This window comes from Lepidochelys kempii, chromosome 18 (assembly GCF_965140285.1).
Source record: "Lepidochelys kempii isolate rLepKem1 chromosome 18, rLepKem1.hap1, whole genome shotgun sequence".
Lineage (NCBI taxonomy): Eukaryota > Metazoa > Chordata > Testudines > Cheloniidae > Lepidochelys > Lepidochelys kempii.
This window is the reverse complement of record NC_136397.1, coordinates 23,349,485-23,367,765: the sequence shown is the minus strand read 5'-3', so window position 1 is coordinate 23,367,765 and position 18,281 is coordinate 23,349,485. Positions and strand designations below refer to the sequence as shown.

The window sequence follows — 18,281 nt, the reverse complement described above, 5'->3', positions numbered from 1 at the left end:
GTTAAGGTTAAAAAACGAAACTAGAAACACAAGTGAGAGTGAGGCCAAGGGGGAACATTGCTAGCTGCCACAGAGAACCAACGCAAGGCTGCGTAAATTCATAAGCTGACGCTTACGCTAACGTTTTCAAGTTATTTTAAAATAAAAGTTAAGAAATATTTCCCCTGTCTGCCAGCCTGGGGGTCTGAGCCAGTCATAGCAGGTTCCCACGAATGGAAGAGAGCCTTGAAAGCTGCAGAGTGGGTTCAAGAGGAAAGCGCGATTCAGAGTCCTTGCTGACAGGGCTCACTGCACCGGAGCACAGGTGCGGGGTACTGGCGAGCAGACGCATTTCGGAGGTTTAAGTTAAGTGGCAGTTTGCTCTGCCATTGTCAGTTGTCTCTGGCTGGATTTTGCATGTGTGTCTCTATTCTTAGAAGTCCCCTTTATTCTTCTGTACTGTTCAATCAAAGCATATCTGATCTGCAAGGATACCTTTCTTTAAAGCTCTGTTTGGTTTAATAACGTGCCCGTATTGCTGGAGGAGATTCACCGTTACAGGCAATCGCCTGCACACGCTGTTATTTTAGCTACTGTTTCCCGGGTGTGGTGCAGGGTCTGCCAAAAGTTACCATTAATCCTGAGCAGTTTCTTCAGGAGAGGCGTGAGGGGAGCCAGCCTTTTGGAGGACGAGGAGATCTCCGTAAGTGTCGCCCATGTGACAGTCATGACTCTGTCCCGTCACTAGGGTGGCGGGCAGCAGAAATCCCCAGTGCAGCAGCTCTGCGGCGGGGTTATATAGCACCGTGCAGGGCACACCTACAGAGTAACTGGCTTCAGACAATCTTGACAGCTGCAGGCTCAGGTATCTGGGACACCAGTGGCTTGCTGCTCTTGGGCTGCCAGCTCCAATTGATCACTGCCTCTTAAAGACACAGCCAGACGGGCTGAGATTCGTCATGCGACGGACGTGGGGCAGGCTCTGTGGGTCTGACCCTGAGGCCAGCGAGCGAGCAGAGGGAAAAACATCCCTAATGCCCTACAGGAGCATTGCAATTAACACATGCCAGAGACGGTCACTAGGCAAAGCTCTCCCGAGGCCAGCAAGCACAGGCTCTGTGCAGGTGCCAAGGAGCAGCGCTGGGCTAATCCCCCTTGGGGTGGGTGACACTCAACTCCTGCAGCCCACTGGACGAGCACAGGAGCCCCCAAGGCAGCAAAGTGCCACATGGGGTCACCAGACAGCACCCCCAGGGCACTCTGTGGGCTGATGGATGGTGGCAGGTGCGCTCAATGGGTCTGCAGGCAACCTGGATCTGAGCAACAAGGGACCTGCCAGGTAAGATCAGACCAGGAGCCCACAGGCCCCAGTCTCCTGTCTCCCCCAGGGGCCGGCACCAGCTGCCAGAGGATGGGGCAAGAAACCCCCTAACGGACAATGCTTGGATAACCTGCCATGGGGGGTGTTTCTTCCTATCATGGGACATTGTTAACCCTGCCTGTTGTGGCTCTGGGTGGTCTCATTATCATGGCTCTGGCTAGCTCCTGGCTAGTCCTGCCCGTGGTAGGTCTCCATGATATCTTGTGGCAGTGAGTTCCACAGGCTAACTATATTGGGGGGCCCACCTTCTCCCAGGACTCTGTATGACCCAGAACTGTGCAAGGGAGATTTTTCCCCCACCCCACCCCACTCTGGGGGGACTAGCACCTAGGAGCTGCCGCCCTTCTCCCCACTATGTAGCCCTGGGGGAGAACTGTGGAGAGCTGCCAGCCAGAGCCCCAGTGGGTAGGACCAGAACCAGACAGAGCAGGGGCCACTGGGTATTCCGAGACCTTCCGACAGTTTGACCGGACTTTCTCTGCCCCCGCTCCCCCTGGTCTCTTCACCTCAGCTTCACTCCACACCTGCACCCTTACTCTCCCCTCCCCTCTCCCGTCCCCCTCAACCCTGCCCCTCCCTTCCCTGTTCTTTCCATGTAGCTGATCCCCTCCTACGTAACCCCCCCACCTCCCCAAAAGAAACAAACCAATAAATCCTGACACTGACATGCCGTTTGCTGCCATCACGTAGGTCCCTGCTGGTGCGTTCCACCCTGTGTCTGTCTGGTCTATTGCGTCTGGTGGCTCTTTGGGGCAGGGACTGCCTGCCCCTCTGGGGTTCCCTCTGAAAGAACCTGCCCCTCTGGTGGGCCCCCCTCTTCCTGCCCCTCTGGAGGGGCCTCACTCTGACACCCTAGGGGCCCCCTTCTGCCTGCCCTCCAGGGGAGCCTCCTCTGCCTGCCCCTCTGGGGGCCCCTCTCTGCCTGGCCTGTAGGGGCCCCCCTCTGCCTGCCCCCTCCACAGTCACTCACACGATCAATAATGTTCACTGTGCACCTGACACCCCCAAAGACGGGGACGGGGGCAGCAGGCCCTGGTAGCGTCTCCTCCCCCACCCTGGCTGTGACCTAGCTGCCCCCCAGCTCTGTGACCCAATGGCACAAAGCAAAACTCTTGCAGGCTCCACTGCCCAGCAGGCAGGCCCCGAATGCAGAGGGTGCAGGCACCTGTGTCCTGTCTGTGCCTAAAGCTCCCCCCCATTTGCGGGCACCAAGCCCAACCCCCACCAATGCTGAGGAGCCCAGCCCTGCCCTCTGAGAAGAGCAGCATGACTGCTGGGCACAGGGACAATGCAGGGGCCGGGCAGGGGCGGGGGGTCAGGGGAGCCTTGCAGAGCCTTGCAGGGGCGGGGGGGTCAGGGGGCCTTGCCTGCCCTAGGGCAGCTGGATGGGGGATGCGGCAGGATCCGGGGGGTCACCGCGACCAGCTCACACAGATTTAAGGGACACCGCCTCTTGTCTACATGAGGACGTTCACCGTATGCAAACACACTGTTTGCGAGCGAAGACAAGGAGGGGGCCTTGGGTCTGGTGCTTTACAGCAGCACGGCTGAGCCACTCCTGGGGCTCTTGAACAGCCTGGCTTGTCTGTTCAGCTACCCTGGGCTTTGACTGGTGGCTGGCTAGGGAAGGGTTAACCCTCTCCCCCTGGCTGGAGGAAGGAGCCCAGCTGCTGCCTCTGAGTGCAGGGATATTGGGCACAGGGCTGGGCCAGCTGTGGGCCCTTAGGGCCACCTCCCCAGCTCTACAAAAGGAGGAGGTTTGAGGCTGGGGAGCTTGATAGCAAAAGGGAGGGAGGAAGGATGGATTGATTGATATTGGCAGGAAAGGGAGGGGGATGCTATGCAGTGGAATGGGGGGGCCCTCAGAGGGGCAAGCTGTTTGACTGTTCCATGCTAACACACCCTGCAGAAGGGGCTGGCCCCACAGCCCCTCATGCTGGTGACAGGGCCTGCAGGCAAACAGCCTTGCCACTGCCAGGCACAGGGGCGCATGGTGGGTTTGGGCTGCAGGCTTTGGCAGCTGGGCCGTGTAATTCAGGGCCGAGGGACCCGCTACTTGCCTTTTTCTCTGGGGGCCTGCTTTCCTCCAGGCTGGCGGGTGCATCCCCTGCTAGGGAGCAGGCAGCTCCAGGCTGCCTCTTCTAACCCTAGCTGAGTTTGGGGACCCCCAGCAGAGCGGCTTCCCAGGGCCCCTCTGCTTGCTCAGCCAGGCTCTGGGAACAGTCCCCGAGGGCTCCCTGCGGCAGGAGCACGGTTCCATTCCAGACGCATCCGGGCTCCCAGAGGAGGGTACAAAGGGAAGGATCCAAGTGCAGCTTCTCCAGTGACAGCTGCAGAATAAAGCCTTGGGCTACAGGGTGCCGTTCTGCACTGCCCGGCAGCCACGGCAGCTCCTCATCAGGCCGGTCTGGGCTCCGGCTAGTGCTTGCTTCGAGATGCGGTTTGGACTGTAGCTTGGGCTCGGATGCCCATCCCCCTCGCTAGGCTTTGGGGTCTGAGCTGCACCTTCAAAGCGCTGTCTATACCGCTATTGTCAGCGGGCCAGCGTGAGCCCCACTCTGGGAGCTGGGCTGGGGACCCCCTGCCATAGGCTGGGCGGACAGACCTAATGGCTCCCCGGTCACTGGCACCGGCGATCCACTGAGGGAATGCTGAGGCATGTGAGGATCTGAGAGTGTCGCTTCCCAGGGGTCAGCGTTGTCTTTACCAAGAGCTCCCACATCCCAACCCCCACGGGCCACTCAGAGACAGACCCCGCATCACCTGAAGTGCTGTATGTGGCAGCCAGAGCCACAGTGCCCAGTGGGGACAGGAGCCAACTGGCCTGGTAGAGTAGGTCAGCAATACCGCCTGCTCAGTCTGAACACCCCACTGCCTCCGGCTCCCTGCTGCGGTATGCATGTGCCAGCCCATCTCCAGCTGTGCCATCCTCGGGGCACAGGGAGAGCTCCCCAGCAGGGTCCCCAGTGCCAAGAGAAAACCCAAACCCTGGCAGCTGCTCCAGAAGGGAAGCAGGGTCAGGAACAAATAACTGGAGACTGTTTATGAGGTGTGTTGCACAGAGGAAGCTCCTACTTGGCTGCCATGGGGCCCAGCTCCAAGGGGGCTGCAGGGCTGGGTTTGCCTGAAATTGGCGTCACTCAGACAAACCACTTAGAAAGATCAAAGTGTAGCATCCTGAGTGTTAATGACACGTCCCTTTTTCTCTGACACTTTGCAGCGGTACCCTCCGCTCTCCCTCCGGCTAGTTCAGGTGACAAAGGTTAGGCACCAATTCACAGTGGCAAAGGAACCAGGACTTGAACCGCAACAGCCAAGCTGCGTGTCCTGTGCCTACTTAGAACGGAAGCTCTTGGCAGCAGGGACTCACCTCCTCCCCTGTCTGTATGTGACAGAGCTAACCATGGCTTGTTGCTAGTCTCAAGCCTCTGAGGGTAAATGGCAGCTACAGTAAGGCTGGTTGGGAGGTATGTCAGCTGACTCGGTGTCTCTCTTTACTGATCCCAGCGCCCACCTGTCCCCCTCCATGCACGAAAAATCCCAAACATCCTTGTGTCACAATCATAAACCTGCTTGGGCGAGGCTGCAAGCTGGCCAGGTGTCCCCATGTGCCCCGCAGAGAAATAGCAGGGACCATGTACAGCAGAGTACCTGCATAATCTTATGTATGTTAGCCTTTGCCTCCCCCCCTCGCTCAGCTCCTAGAGACAGGGACTAGTGTGTGTCTGAAAGAACAGCCCCACATACGGTGCCGCACCCAGACTGCCAGAGCTAAAGCCTTTTGCAGGGTGTGCTCTGATGAGCTTACCTGTTCCCACTCATTTTACATCGCTCTTGAAGCCCTTGGGGCGGGGGGAATTCTGAAAACAAACCAGCAATTTTACTTGACAACCCTGGGTTCCTCCCTCGTTTGGCAGGAAGCTGCATTACCAGCCCACAGATCAGAGCCCAGGGTGTCAAACCAGCCAGAGGAGGCCCCGAATGTGCGGCAGAGAGCTCTGCAACTTACTTCCAGTGGAAGAAGACGAGCGGCGCTGGCTGAAAGAGGGCACCTGAGTCTCCGTTGGCAGTGGAGGGGGTGGGGGTGGAGGACAGATGTTCTCAGGAAGAGGAGGAGGAGGGGGAGGAGGGGGAGGGGGCGTCATCTCCCCAGAGGGCTTGTTCTCAGCTGCACTCCCATTGTGCACGTTGTCGTCGTTGGAAAGAAGAGACGCCTTAAACAAACCAACAAATAAATCCATTGAAAACAGCCAAAGAAAGGTCCAGCAAGTGCGACTGTCAGGCGATGCTAAACACTCCCTCCCGCTGTCACCCTGCCAGCTGCTGCCTGTGGCAGGGCCTGAGGGCCTCCCAGCTGGGGCTGTGATGAGTCCCCTTGCTGGGAAGAGCTGGCAATGGAGGCCAAAGCCCACCCCCCCGAGCAGGGCCAGCAGGCAGCTTCCCCACACGCTGCTCTGGGGCAACGCAGCAGGGGCTGGGCCCCAGGCAGCTCTGGGCCCCGGCTGAGGCTGCTGGCGAGATCGCCAGTTCATGCCAGCTGCGGTGGTGGGCTTTGCGATGCGGCCATCTGTGCAGTGGGAACTGGGCTGAGCCCCCCCCTCGCCCCCCAATTCATTTCATACAAGCCCTGGAGAGTCACCAGCACTGGGGTTTGGATGGGTCCCCGAGAGGGGGAGTCTGTGCTTCCCAGCCCCTGGGCCAGGCAGGTCCATGTCTGTACGAACAGGATCTGCCTGGCGGCCTGCCCTGCCCAGTCAGACCCGCTCAGACGCCGGGAGCTCACTCAGGAGTTCAGGCTCGATGCCCTGAGGGTTGGGGGCCCCAGAGAAAAGCAGCTGAAGGGTGGATGGTGGGAGCAACGGCCCTAGCGGCTCACCTCCTCGCTGTGTGCCATCTTCCAGCTGCCAGGCTGCTCCCCCACACTGTTGTCGAGGTGTTTGTAGTAATCCCCAGTGCTGGGCTGCTTGCTGAAGTTCCGAGATTTCCTGCTGGAGTCGACCCGCCGGAGGCCTTCCAGGCTGCTGTTGTGTGTCGATAACTGCAAGCAACAAGGGGTAGCAGCGTGTGCACGGGAGGGATGGGGAGGCCCCTGATGAGAGCAGGGCCCCATTTGCTGGGTGCTGTCAATACATGGAGTGGGAGACTGTCCCTGCCTTGAAATAGACAAGGGTGGGGAGGAAGGAGCAGCTTCACCCGGCACGGGTGGGAACTGGGGTCCAGAGACACAATGTGACTTGCCCCGGGTCATGCAGGGAAACTGAGGCCAGACCCTCCTCCACAGAGGCATCATTTGCTCCATGGCACACCTCGTAGCACTGCACCCCGCGCGCTGGTGAATGCCACCAGGGCTATTCTATTTCTTTGGATCATTGGAGGGTCTAGGAGCCCCAGTTATTGCTCTGGACCCAATGTGCTGGGCGCTTTACAGACATCGAACAAAAAGGCACTCTGGCCATTGTCCATTGACCGCTCCAGTGCCACTCACTGGGAGACGAACACCTGGAGAAATAACCCGGTTCTGAGCTGCTCTTCAGTTGTTTAATCATTTCCATTTCCAGCACACAGCCAGCAATGTAGTTTGCATTAATATCTCCCAGAGCTCCTCTGTGCCTCTCGTGCGATAAATAACAAAGTAGCTGAACGCAGCCCGGCCGATACTCCATGTGTGGAGCTGGGATACAGACCGCTGAGCCAAATGCCACATTTATCAGCATTAGATACCCCATCCGTTCTGTGACGGTGGCAGGTTTAGGTCCCAGAGCAGGAAACATCATGGGTAATTTTCTAGTGAACTGAAAAATCTCATTGACTGTTTTAGGTTTTCCTGGTGTGCTCATCTCTCTAGCGTCTAGCTGCTGAGGTGAGAGCAGGGGAATGCAATTCCATAAAGCCACGGAGGGCCCTGAGACCTGCCCTGCACGCAGCACTAAGAACCTGGTTGAATCTTTGCTTTCGTAACCCCTTTTGGGGAGAGTTTAGGACCCACAGCACTCAATCCCAGCCCCTGCGGATTAGCTGGGGCAGCTTATCCCTTTGCAAAACCAGCGGAGCCGGGCGCTTCCCACAGCCCCAAACTTTGCTTTCAGTGGCCATGTTCTTACATAACGGGGCTGGGAGCAGCAGCTTTAAATCGCCTTGGTGCAGATCTCAAGGGCTTTGTGCGCAGAACAGCTGAGTGGCCTGGATTTTTTTATGAGGCAGGTGATAGCACAAAGATCCTTGGAAACAGCACTAGCTGTTTTCCAGAGGCTATTGGAGCCTGAGCCAGGGTTCATTACTCTCCAGAGCGTGATTCCTCATGTGCATGGCTACAGGGACAGTTACCAGGCAGTTCTGCTGGGCGAGGGGGCAGAGTGCTGAGCCGGGGACAGCTCTCTGCGGGACAGCCTCAAGCCGGGGTAGGGAGGATGCCGTGATCACACTGCGGGGACACAGGACGATGCTGTAAGCACCTGCAATTGGAGGCTGGCCTTGAGCCCTTGGGGAGCTGGCCTGCATTGCTACAAGAGAGCTGCCCCAGGCCAGGTTTGATGTGCTCTTGGGAAGAACTGCCCAATGGTTAGGGCACCAGGCTGGGACTCAGGAGACAAGAGTTCAAGTTACCACTCTGCCATAGACTCCATGGGTGAGTCTGGCTGTGTCTTGTTCCCCCTCTGTGGAATGGGCTCGCTCGCCCTGCTCTGCTGCACACCGATGTGGTGGGGTAAATACATTAGTGATGACGAGGCACTCAGAGGGGGGACAGATACATACCAGACCTAGATCTCTGCCCCTGTGGAGCCAGTGAGCTGGGAACACAGTAGGGGCCTTGTGCTAAGCCACTGGGGCACGAAGAGTCTCCCCTTGCCCAAGTGTGAGCCTTCCTGCAACCAGACAGGGGCAGCCCGAAGAGACTGCTGCCTTGGGGCTCGCACACACAGCACAGCTGAGAACTGCTGGTTGCATCTTTGCTAGAGAATCTCAGAGTCCCTGACTCCAGCTCACAAGCTTTTTTGTTCCAGAGGCCAGGCTATTTGCATTCATCTCTCTTCCCCCTTGCATACGATTTTGCATGGCCATGATTTGTATGACTGGAACGTTAAACAGACCAATCTGCATTGGTAATTGCCTACGTGCTGCTCACACAGTCTCCTTTGGACTCAAAGCCAAATTCTGCTCTCAGTTAAATCAATCACAATCCAGAATAATGCAACTGAGGTCAGAATGACAGGGTTCAGAGTAGCAGCCGTGTTAGTCTGTATCCGCAAAAAGAAGAGGAGGACTTGTGGCACCTTAGAGACTAACCAATTTATTTGAGCATGAAGTGAGCTGTAGCCCACGAAAGCTTATGCTCAAATAAATTGGTTAGTCTCTAAGGTGCCACAAGTACTCCTGTTCTTTTTGAGGTCAGAATGTGGCCCTTAGCAAGGAAATACAGATCCAATGACACCTTGGCGAATGCACAGCGTGGACACTCAAATGCCAAGGGGCTGTGTTCTCCAAACAGACCCAGAGATTTTGGTGGCTAGTGGCAACTGGCTCTGAAGTCCTGCTCTGTGAGTGAAGAAAAGACGCTTCCTTGACTGCCTCGCTATCCACTGCTGCTGCAGGCCTCAGCTCTGGCCAGCAGCTGATGCAAAGCGAAGAGGGCAACTGCTAAAGATGGCAACTCTTGCCAGCCTCCTGCGCTCTGGGTGTTGCAAACAAGCAGGCTGGTGGCTGCATTGAGGAGATCTCTCGCTTTTTGTTCCCAAAATATAAATGACCGGGGAGGATGCAAACCACTAGTAAAGAAATGCTAACGGGGCGGCAGCATGTTCCAGTACCGTGGCCCGGCTGGGCACTGGTGAGCTAGAGGGCTCACAGATGAGCAGAGATCTGATTGCCTGATGTGCTGCAGGAGCCCTGCTAGCCAAGGCCCTTGCTGCAGCCCTACCGACCCTCATGCGAGCCGCACAGAGCTTTGCTTCCCACGGAGATAAGAGATGTGTGGGGGACAAGGGCCCAGCTGGCCGGACAGCATGTGAGCGCAGTGCTCCCTTCCTCCCTGACAGACGCCCCCGTGTTACTCTGCGTACCGATATCAGGGGGGCATGGAGAAAACCATGGAGGATGCATCGGCTCAACAGTGCCGGTGATGGAAACGGAAGGAGAGAATCAAACATGCTAAACACTCTGGTGCCAGCCACAAAGCCCACGCGTCCTCCCCAGAGGAAAGGGGCCACGAGGACAGACAGACAGACAGGGGCCACCTGCATCACTGGACAGCCCTTTGCGCCTGAAGCTCCTACCTCCCGTCTCGCTGGGCACTGCACACAGAGGCCAGCCAGGCATGAATTCATGTCATTGTTGGTAGCCCCGTAGGATCAGCCCCATACCTGCAGGGATGACTGGGATGGCTCCTCAGTCCTGCCTCCTCAGGGGCATACGGGGTGGGTCACAGACAAGGGGGGAAAGTGTCCCAGGAGCCCCTTACCGAGACACCAGCATCCCCCTCATGAGCTGCACAGTTGTGGTGCTAACAGGAGACCCCCCAGTCCTCCTCCTCCAGTCCCACTCTGCTCCCTCCACAACTAGCCACCGTCATTGCAACAACATAAGCACACTCCAGCACTGTCCCACGCAACCCGCCACCTGCAGAAGTGCCCTGGCTGTGTTCAGGGCCCACCCTGCAGAACCCAGCCCCAGCCTGTAGCAGGGCACCAAACGCTCCCTGGCCCAGCGCTGCAGGGTGAAGGACCAGGGCGTCCGTGGGAGTGCAAAGCAGAGGGAAAGAGCCCAGCAAAGACCCTCCACCCCCAGGCAATGTCTGTAGGGTAAAGTAAAAGCCCTTCTTACCTGCGCCTAGTGAGGCTAAGACCCACTGAACCTGCCAGCCTGAAACAAAAGTGCCACCTGATACCTGGCCTCAGCACACCTGCTGATATCTGAGCCAGCCTCTCCGGTTACAGCAGCTCTCGAATGAATTGCCCACACCTATCGGCTCACCTGGCAGTGACATCACTTGAGAGTCACTAGCCAATCATGGGGCAGCAGCTCCCATTTCTCTTCACAAAACTTTAACTAAAGATTAACCTTAAAATGGGCATCTCAAAAACCTGCTTTGCACACAGCATCCCTGTCCTCTGAATCCTTAATGTGGTTCTGGCCCACCCCAGGCTTGCCCCCCGGGACCACTGGGGTGGCCAATGCGAGCCCCGAGCCCCAGGAGATGCCACTGGCCTTGTCTGTGAAACACCCACAATCTCTGTGCCTTCCGCACACATGCAAGGGGCGGCCCCGGACCTGAGGACATCCCAACCTAAGGCAGGCCCAGTCCGCATCCTGGAAAGGAGCACTGGGATCATGACATGAGTGCAGCTGTTGTGTGGGTCAAACGCCAACCTCAGCTGCGCCATGTCTGCCCTGCTTTCACAGAATATCAGGGTTGGAAGGGACCTCAGGAGGTCATCTAGTCCCACCCCCAGCTCAAAGCAGGACCAATCCCCAATTAAATCAACGTGCCGATGGGGGCTGGCGTGGCATGGCATGGCTGCATCGCTGCCAGTGAATTTCCTCCGGGCACACAGAGCCCCCAGCACAGGCCAGCTGGCGCGAACGTGGCCAGCTCTGAAGCAGTGCACGGTTTGGTCAAGCCCCTCCAGTCTGTGCAGGCTTTGTTGAAGAGATGCTCGCTACGGGCAGGGTGGGGGGCTTAAGGAGGCTTCTGCTTTCGGAGGGGTTTGACAAAGGGACTGAACGGGCCAGGAATAAATGTAGCTGGAAATGAGAATGTTTGTAACCGTCAGAGGGGTGAGGGGTGGGATCAGCCTCCCAATGGCAGGAGCGGGGGCCCTAATGAGCTGGCCATGTTTGTGAAGGGGGTTAGATGACGGGGCTGCCTGTGACAACAGGGGCTGGACTCTGTCACCCGGGAGATCCCACCCAGGCCTGTGTCCCTCGCTAAGTGCAGTGTGATGGTCCCCACGCCAGGTGGCTGAGCCCTGCGGCTTTGCAGGGCACTTGGCCCCCTTTGGCTAACGCTGCAGGGGCTTTGCTGGCTCGTTGCAGGACGGCTCCTGCAGCCCTGGCGATGCCACAGCTGGGTTCCCACTGACTGCAGAGGCAGGAGGAATTGGGGGGTGGGGGGCTGCTCACCTGTTGTCTCTGCCCATCAGCACCAGAGACCCTGGCTCGGACTCTGCCAGCCGCTCCCCCCTCACTCAGCCCCCTGGGTAAGGGCAGGCCCTGCCCACACTCCCGCTGGTCCCAGCCTGGACAGGGTCCGTCTGTTATGTCTGCACCTTGGTGCTCCTTGCGGGAGATGCTCCCGGGCTCTGTTATTCCAGAGGGGGCCAGTGCCCCGTTTCCCTGAGCTCTGAACCCCCGTTCTGCAGGGTGGGTAATTGCCGGCTCCCCATGCTGCTCTTTCCAGTTTGACCGTCTCGCTACCCAGCTCGCATTACCCTGGCACCCTCCCACTGGCCCGAAGTGCAGACACATCTCTGGCAGGCATCTCTCAGCAGCACTGCGACAGGCATGGCTAGCATTACATTGGGCCCAGCCCCTGCCTGCCACGCTCCCCTCTCCGCACTGGGCGCTTGGCCCAGCCCCCAGGAGCATGTGTGGGGCGCCACAGCGGCGGGGCTCGCGGGTTCCTCACACAGAACAGCCCGGGCGCCAATGCAGTATTTATCGTCTGCGCTGCAGCAGCACCTGCGGCCTGGACTGGGAATCGGGGCCCTGCACTGCTGGGTGCTAACACGCGCACACAGACAAAACAGGCCCTGCCCAAAGAGTCTGCGAACGACCCAGTGGAGCAGCCCCTGCCGTCTGCGTGCTAAAGGCCCGGGTCCCGTTGGGCGGCTGGGAGCAGGGGGCAGGCCGGGTAGGGAATGCTGGCTCTCTGCTCTAGCCAGCTGTCAGCTCTCTGGGGCAGGGGCAGGGCCCAGCTTTCTGTTCAGTGCCTGGGCAATGGCCCGTGGCTGGGACTCCGACACACTACGGTAATACCAATAACTCAGAATCCTGCGAGAAGCCCAGTCTGTTCCCCAAGGCAGCAAACAGGCCTGCATGACACTACTCTCCACCCGCTCCATGCCCGTCAAACCTCGCTTGGCGTAGCCGCCCTGATGCACCCTCGCTGCTGCTCTCCACGCTGCTCGGCAAGCAGCGGGGACTCCCTCGCCCACTGAGCCAGACACTTCCGCTGTGTGAGGCTCCCCTCCGACCCTTGCTTCTCTGGGAGCCTTTGTGACCCCATGAATGGAGGGTGCGCTAGGAAATACAATGGTGCTAAGCCACTGGGCAGCAGTACAGGCATTCGCCGGTGCACAGGCGAGCTGAGTATTTATTGACTTTGCTAATCTCAAAGCAGCTGGACTAATACCCGCCTCTTATGGTTGTGCTGCCCAGAGACACAATGAGAACAACTCTGGGGAGCTGATAGTAACACAGCATGGGAGGTGGAGAAAAATGTCCTGCACCCTGCACGCTAGTCCCTGCAGACTCTGCCACTTTGTAATCACCCACTTTAACTAGCTTCAGTTGGGCACAAAACATCTATTTAGATATAGCTTTACAGGTTATTGTGGGTCCAGCAGTTGCTGGTGATGGAAGGAGGGTGCTGGTACACAGGTGGGCTAGGGCAAAGGATCTGATGTCTGGGGGGAGGAGTGTATGCATGAGAGTAAACCAGAGGATCACAATGGCCCCTCCTGGCCTTGGAATCTAAGAATCTATCATTCAATGACCTCACTTTCCAAAATGGTGAGCATCCAGTGGAGAACAATGGAGAACCCCTCTCCCACGGAGAACAATGGAGAACCCCTCTCCCATTGAGAGAACCCCTCTCTCATTCAGAACAAAGGAGAACCCCTCTCCCACCAAGAACAATGGGAGCCACTGGGTGTTTGTGAGCTCTGGCTGCTGGGCTGGGGTCACTGTCCCCTGTGGCAGGAGATAAGCCAGATGCAGCCTAGAAGGATACAGCTGGGGTTCCCAGAGGAGTATCTGCAGCACCACAAGGCTTAACAAATGACAAAAGCTGGTGCTGATCACAGCGTAATGTGGCTCAGAGCAACAGAAGCAAACTGCACTTGGGTGTACGTCTGTCCCCCAACACACCAGTATCCTGCTAGCACGTTGTCCCCACCCCAGCCCCACGGCAAAAAGCAAACCCAGCAAGAAGTCCATCACCATAAAGGAAATTCTGAGCATGGGAGCTGTAACCAGGACACGCCTCCCTGCCCAGACATGCCCCCGTGACTGCCATAGGGGAATGCACATGGGCATCGGGCTCATGGGGCCAGACTGGAGCCAGTGCTAGAGGAGAAAGGCCCTGGACCAGCGCAGGAGTCAGGCCAGAACGTGCACTCTCTGCTGGGAGCGGCAGGGGCATTCAGCTACATCAGACCTGGTCCCCTGTCCGGAAGGGGAGCTGGTGGCTTGTAACCTGGGTGGCCAGTTACTGGAGCGGGCCTGGAAGTGGAAAGGGGGCGAGGGCGAGAGTGCCATCTCCTCACGCCATCTCTCTCCTGGAGAGGGCAGCTGGGTCTCCCTGCGCGGCTTCACCCCCAGCCTCCAAGCTCTGCCCCTTATACCCTGACTGGGGTTTCACCCCCCGCCTCGGCCCCCAAGTATAGAGGGATCTGCCCCTTATGCCCCGCAGCAGGATACATTTTACAAGCCCAGCCCCGCAGGGAGCGTAGCGCCGTCACTGGCCCCGATGCCTGCTCTGCCAGCCGGAGCGGAGCGTGGGCCAGCATTGCGGCGGTCCTCAGCCCAATCGAGCGAGCAAGACACCAGCAGGCCCAGGACAGACCGCTGTGACTACAGCACATCGCAGGGGCAGCACGAGGTTCCCATCCTGTTTGGTCGCAGCTGCCAGGCAGGGGCGCGAGGAAAGGCAGAACCCCTCAGGCTGGTCCCCATCACGGACACCCTTGGGAGCGGGGAGCCATGGATCACACGAGTCTCAACGGAAGGGCTGAACTGCCTCTGCTACCAGCACCTGCACGAAAGGCCTCTCAGCCCCAGGCCATGCCGGACGCCGGCTCCAATAGCCGAGAACGTGGCATGCCAGCCGGCTGATGTACACACTGCATGAAAGGCCTCTCAGCCCCAGGCCATGCCGGACGCCGGCTCCAATAGCCGAGAACGTGGCATGCCAGCCGGCTGATATGCACGCTGCAATAGCCATTTAGCCCCAAGGATTTCAGACGTGTTGTCTGCTGCAAGAGGTGGCGTAACAGGGCCGGGACGCGAGTGGCCATTTCCTGGGCAGGGATCCCGTCCCCCATGCACCCCAGGAATGAACAATGGAAGAAGGTGAAGCACACAGAGGTTAGCACCTCTCCCGACTGCTGTGGCTCCGGAATCTCCCTCATCCATAACGGCTCACACGAGCCCTCCGTGGCACATGCAAATGTACTTTGCAAATGTACAATAAGGCCCAGTGGCACCAGGGACTCAAAGTGATTCTTTACTAGATTAAAAAATAAAACTGCCCAAGCCACTGTGTGCACTAGTCTTGCAGATGGCGGCGTGCGGCAGAGGGGAGAGGGCAGCATCGGCTGGGAGGGAGACAGCCTGGGCAGCTCTCCCCGCACTGGGAAGACGTGCCCCATGCCTGGAAGTGGCGTGCGGTTCCTGCCCTGCAGCGTTTGTGTCTCACCTTACAGCCCTGGGCATTTTTGCCCTATTCTTCTTATTTGTCTATTTCATTGTCAAGTGGCTTTTTCGTTCTCTGCCGGCTGGCTGAGCTGCTGGGCTCTCTTTTCTCTGGGCTGTGTGTTCAATAGTTAATGAGCCTCCAGCTGCAGGGATCATTATCTGGGCTAAGTCAGACATTGGACATGGAGGGAGCATGCAGGGCAGGCATCATTAAAGCTTCCTCGGAGGGGATACATTTCCAACCAACTGATACTCCATGCAGGAGGGCAATTTCCCTGGTTGGATGTTCCCCCCGGGAGCGGCACATCCGCCTGGGGTGGGCTCTCCTCAGGGGGCACCGGTCCATGGGAAAGCTGGGTAAAGGGCTAGAGACTCACGTGGGGGTGCTCCAGCTCAGCTGTTACAGGAGCTGTCTGGCTCTGGGGGGATTTGTGTGTGTGAAAGGGACAGTGTGGTGCAGGGGCCACTTCTGGCCATTTGCTACTCCCCTTGCACCGGACACCCACCTAGGGCCGGTTGTCCAAATTCGGCCCTACCCTGACTCAGTCTGCAGGACTGGGGCTAGCCCCAGGCCAGTGTCTGCAATCAGGGTAAGACCCATCGATAGCAGCTGGAGCTCCAGTCCGGGGTTCGGTTCAGAGGGAAGCAGGGTCTTGGGCTCGCCCATGGCCATTGGGCTCATTTCAGAACACATTGGCATGTCAGCTCTGCTCTGCTTGCTGGAACATCCGCTGCCTTGGGCAGCCTCCAAACAGCTGTGCCCCCAGGCGCGATGGCCTGAGGATAGCGGCACGTCCAGGAGGCAGTGTGGCTAGGAACTCTCACAGCACCTGCTGCTCAGTGCTAGGGCACTGGAAAACCATAGCACTGAGTCTGCGGGAAACAAGGGTGTCCCCTGTACAGGGTGGGTGAGCAGGGATAGGGGGGTCCTCAATCACCCAGGAGGTGGGGGATCACAGCTTTCCAGACTGTGGTCCAGCTTTGCCTTGTGCCTTCTGGGGTGTTTCCCACCCACCCAGGCTGCCCATCCACCCCACAGGGCCCAGCCAACAGAAACAGGCATGAGAAGTCCCCTGCTAACGCACTGCCAGTTAAACGCGTGCCTCTCACTGCCAGCCCCACAGTCCCCACACCCAAGAGGAGCCTGTGAGGCTGTCGGAGTGCCATTACACCTGCCATTCCTGGGGCTGGTAGGTGCTGGCTTTCAGTCTAATGTCCAGCAACCCAGAGCCTGCTCCTGCCAGGGCTTTCCAGAGGAAACGCTCCTGTCCTCGGGCCAGGACTCGAGCTAACTGGAACAGGAAGCTGCTGCTGGCTCTCAGGAGCCCAGGAGCCTTCTGAGCGTTGAACTGTCGCTTCTGCACTAAGCTGCCAGGGGGTCGCGTTGCAGAGAAACTGGACACTTGTGTATTTATTTTCTAGCAACGTCATCTGTGCTATGCTATTGCAGCCAGCGAGGCCCTGAGCATTGGTTGTAGCTTCTCAGCTCTGCAGCAGGATTCTTTCCTTAGTTCAGGACTTGATTCTTGCACGAACGCTCACTCATGTCAGAGACCAGACAGCGCTGCCAGCTACTCCCTCATGCCCAGAGCACCGCCAGATAGGCCCTTGCCCGGCATCCCAGGGCATGCCATGGGGCTGTGCACCACCGCAGCCCTGGGCACCCAGAACTAGAGCCCTCTCAGCCTGGCCAGAGAGGCAGCTTCATTCCAGTCAGTCTCATGTGTCACAGGTGGGTCCCAGAGCCCAGGGATGTCTGTGTCAAGGGGTGTCTGTGCTGAGGCCCCTGCTGCCCCGGAGCAGGCCTGACTGGGAGGCCCTGCCGTCCAGGTTCTGTGCTGGCAGACAGCACCAGGCACATGGCCGTGAAGTCCCAAAGGGCACCACATTCACACCCTCTGTGTTCATGCCTGTGCCGACAGCCATGCCTCATCCCAGCGAAGAGCATGGGGGCAGGAGGCAGGGAGACTGAACTTGCTGCACCCTGACAATGGTCCTTGGGGCCGAGGCTCAGGGACACAGACCAGGACCAGCTGCTGCCAGAGCCATTTGGTGGGGATGCAGAGGACGTCAGCCTCCAGGGCTGGCTGTGTGGCACTCTTCAAAGGGGGGTGCTGTCCCTGGGGGCCAGGCGCAGCCGGGGCAGGCTCTGGACAAAGGGCAAGGTTAAGCTTTTTGCTGCCTTCTGAGCTGTAATCGCCTCCTTCCAGCCTGGACGAGCCCTTGCGCAATTAGGCAAATTAGAAACTCGGCCATCATGTTTCCAAACGCAGCCTGTGGGAGAGGTGCGGATGCCAAGGAACTGCACAAAGAGCTACTGTTGTGGTTCCCAGGCTCCCGGCCTCCCATCAGACAGGCACTCCTCACGCTCACCTCTGCAATCGCCCACAGCTGGGAGCCCTGACGATACCCAGGCACTGAGGGCAGGCTGGGAAAGCGCCAGCCATGTCCCGGGAAGTGAGGGGCTCATCCTGCTCCCTGGAATACCGGGGTCAGGACTTAGAGGCCACTTTTATCCCTGGCTAATAAACATTCTTCTGAGGAGCAGAAACCCCTCAGACTGCAGTACGGGTCTGGGAAGCCCCCAGCCAGGGCCCAGACCCGACAGCAGCAAGGCCTGGGAGCACCCGCAGCAGGGGACAGAAGCTCGTCCCTTTATCCCTCGTGCAGAGGTGACTCTGGTAGAAGAGCGTCCCCGCACGTGGAACGGGAAGGGGGCAAGCCGTGGCTGTGGGCGAAGGCTGTTTCCCAGGGGCTCTGACAGAGGGTGTGGCAGCCCCCTGAGGGCAGAGGGCAGACAACAGACAAATGCCCAGGGCCAGGCTCCAGCATCAGAGGCAGAATTTTACCAGCTGTAAGTTGCCCTGCGGAGCAGACAGGCCACATTGCAGCCAGGACTGAGCCACGGGGCAGAAGCTGGCCTCTCGCTCTGCTGCTGTGCCGAGCCCCGCCCTGTGCTGGCCCCAGCCTAGAGAAAAGGCTGGGCAGGGACAGCGGCACTAGCCCTAACCTCCCCACCCCACGTCCGCACACGTTACGAGAGCTTCGAGCAGAGCACAGTCAGCTCCTGCGCCTCACCCCTCGTCCCACCGGTTCCTTGCCTGCTCCCTGCGGCACGCTCCAGGGAGACTGCAGCCTCTTTGGAGCCCCCTGTCTCTTGCTCCGAATCTGTACAAGGGGGCCCCGCTCCTGTCTGGGGCCTCTGGGTGCCACCCATCAGCAGCAACAGCTGCTCACACGCTGAGTGGGCATTTCCCACGCAGGCACACCAGGGCTGGGACTCTAGCCA

The 18,281-nt window shown here is 58.6% G+C and overlaps 1 protein-coding gene across 2 annotated transcripts in view; it reads right to left on the bottom strand.

The window, feature by feature from the left end:
• Window positions 1–18,281, bottom strand: part of ESPN (espin) — a 78,467-nt gene that overhangs the window by 22,225 nt on the left and 37,961 nt on the right. For both annotated transcript variants that reach the window (XM_073316602.2, XM_073316603.2), the window contains exons 8-9: window positions 6,237–6,398; window positions 5,370–5,574 (exon numbers count right to left, since the gene is read on the bottom strand). In XM_073316602.2, the coding sequence (XP_073172703.1) occupies window positions 5,370–5,574; window positions 6,237–6,398 (367 nt within the window). The remainder of the gene's footprint in view (window positions 1–5,369; window positions 5,575–6,236; window positions 6,399–18,281) is intronic.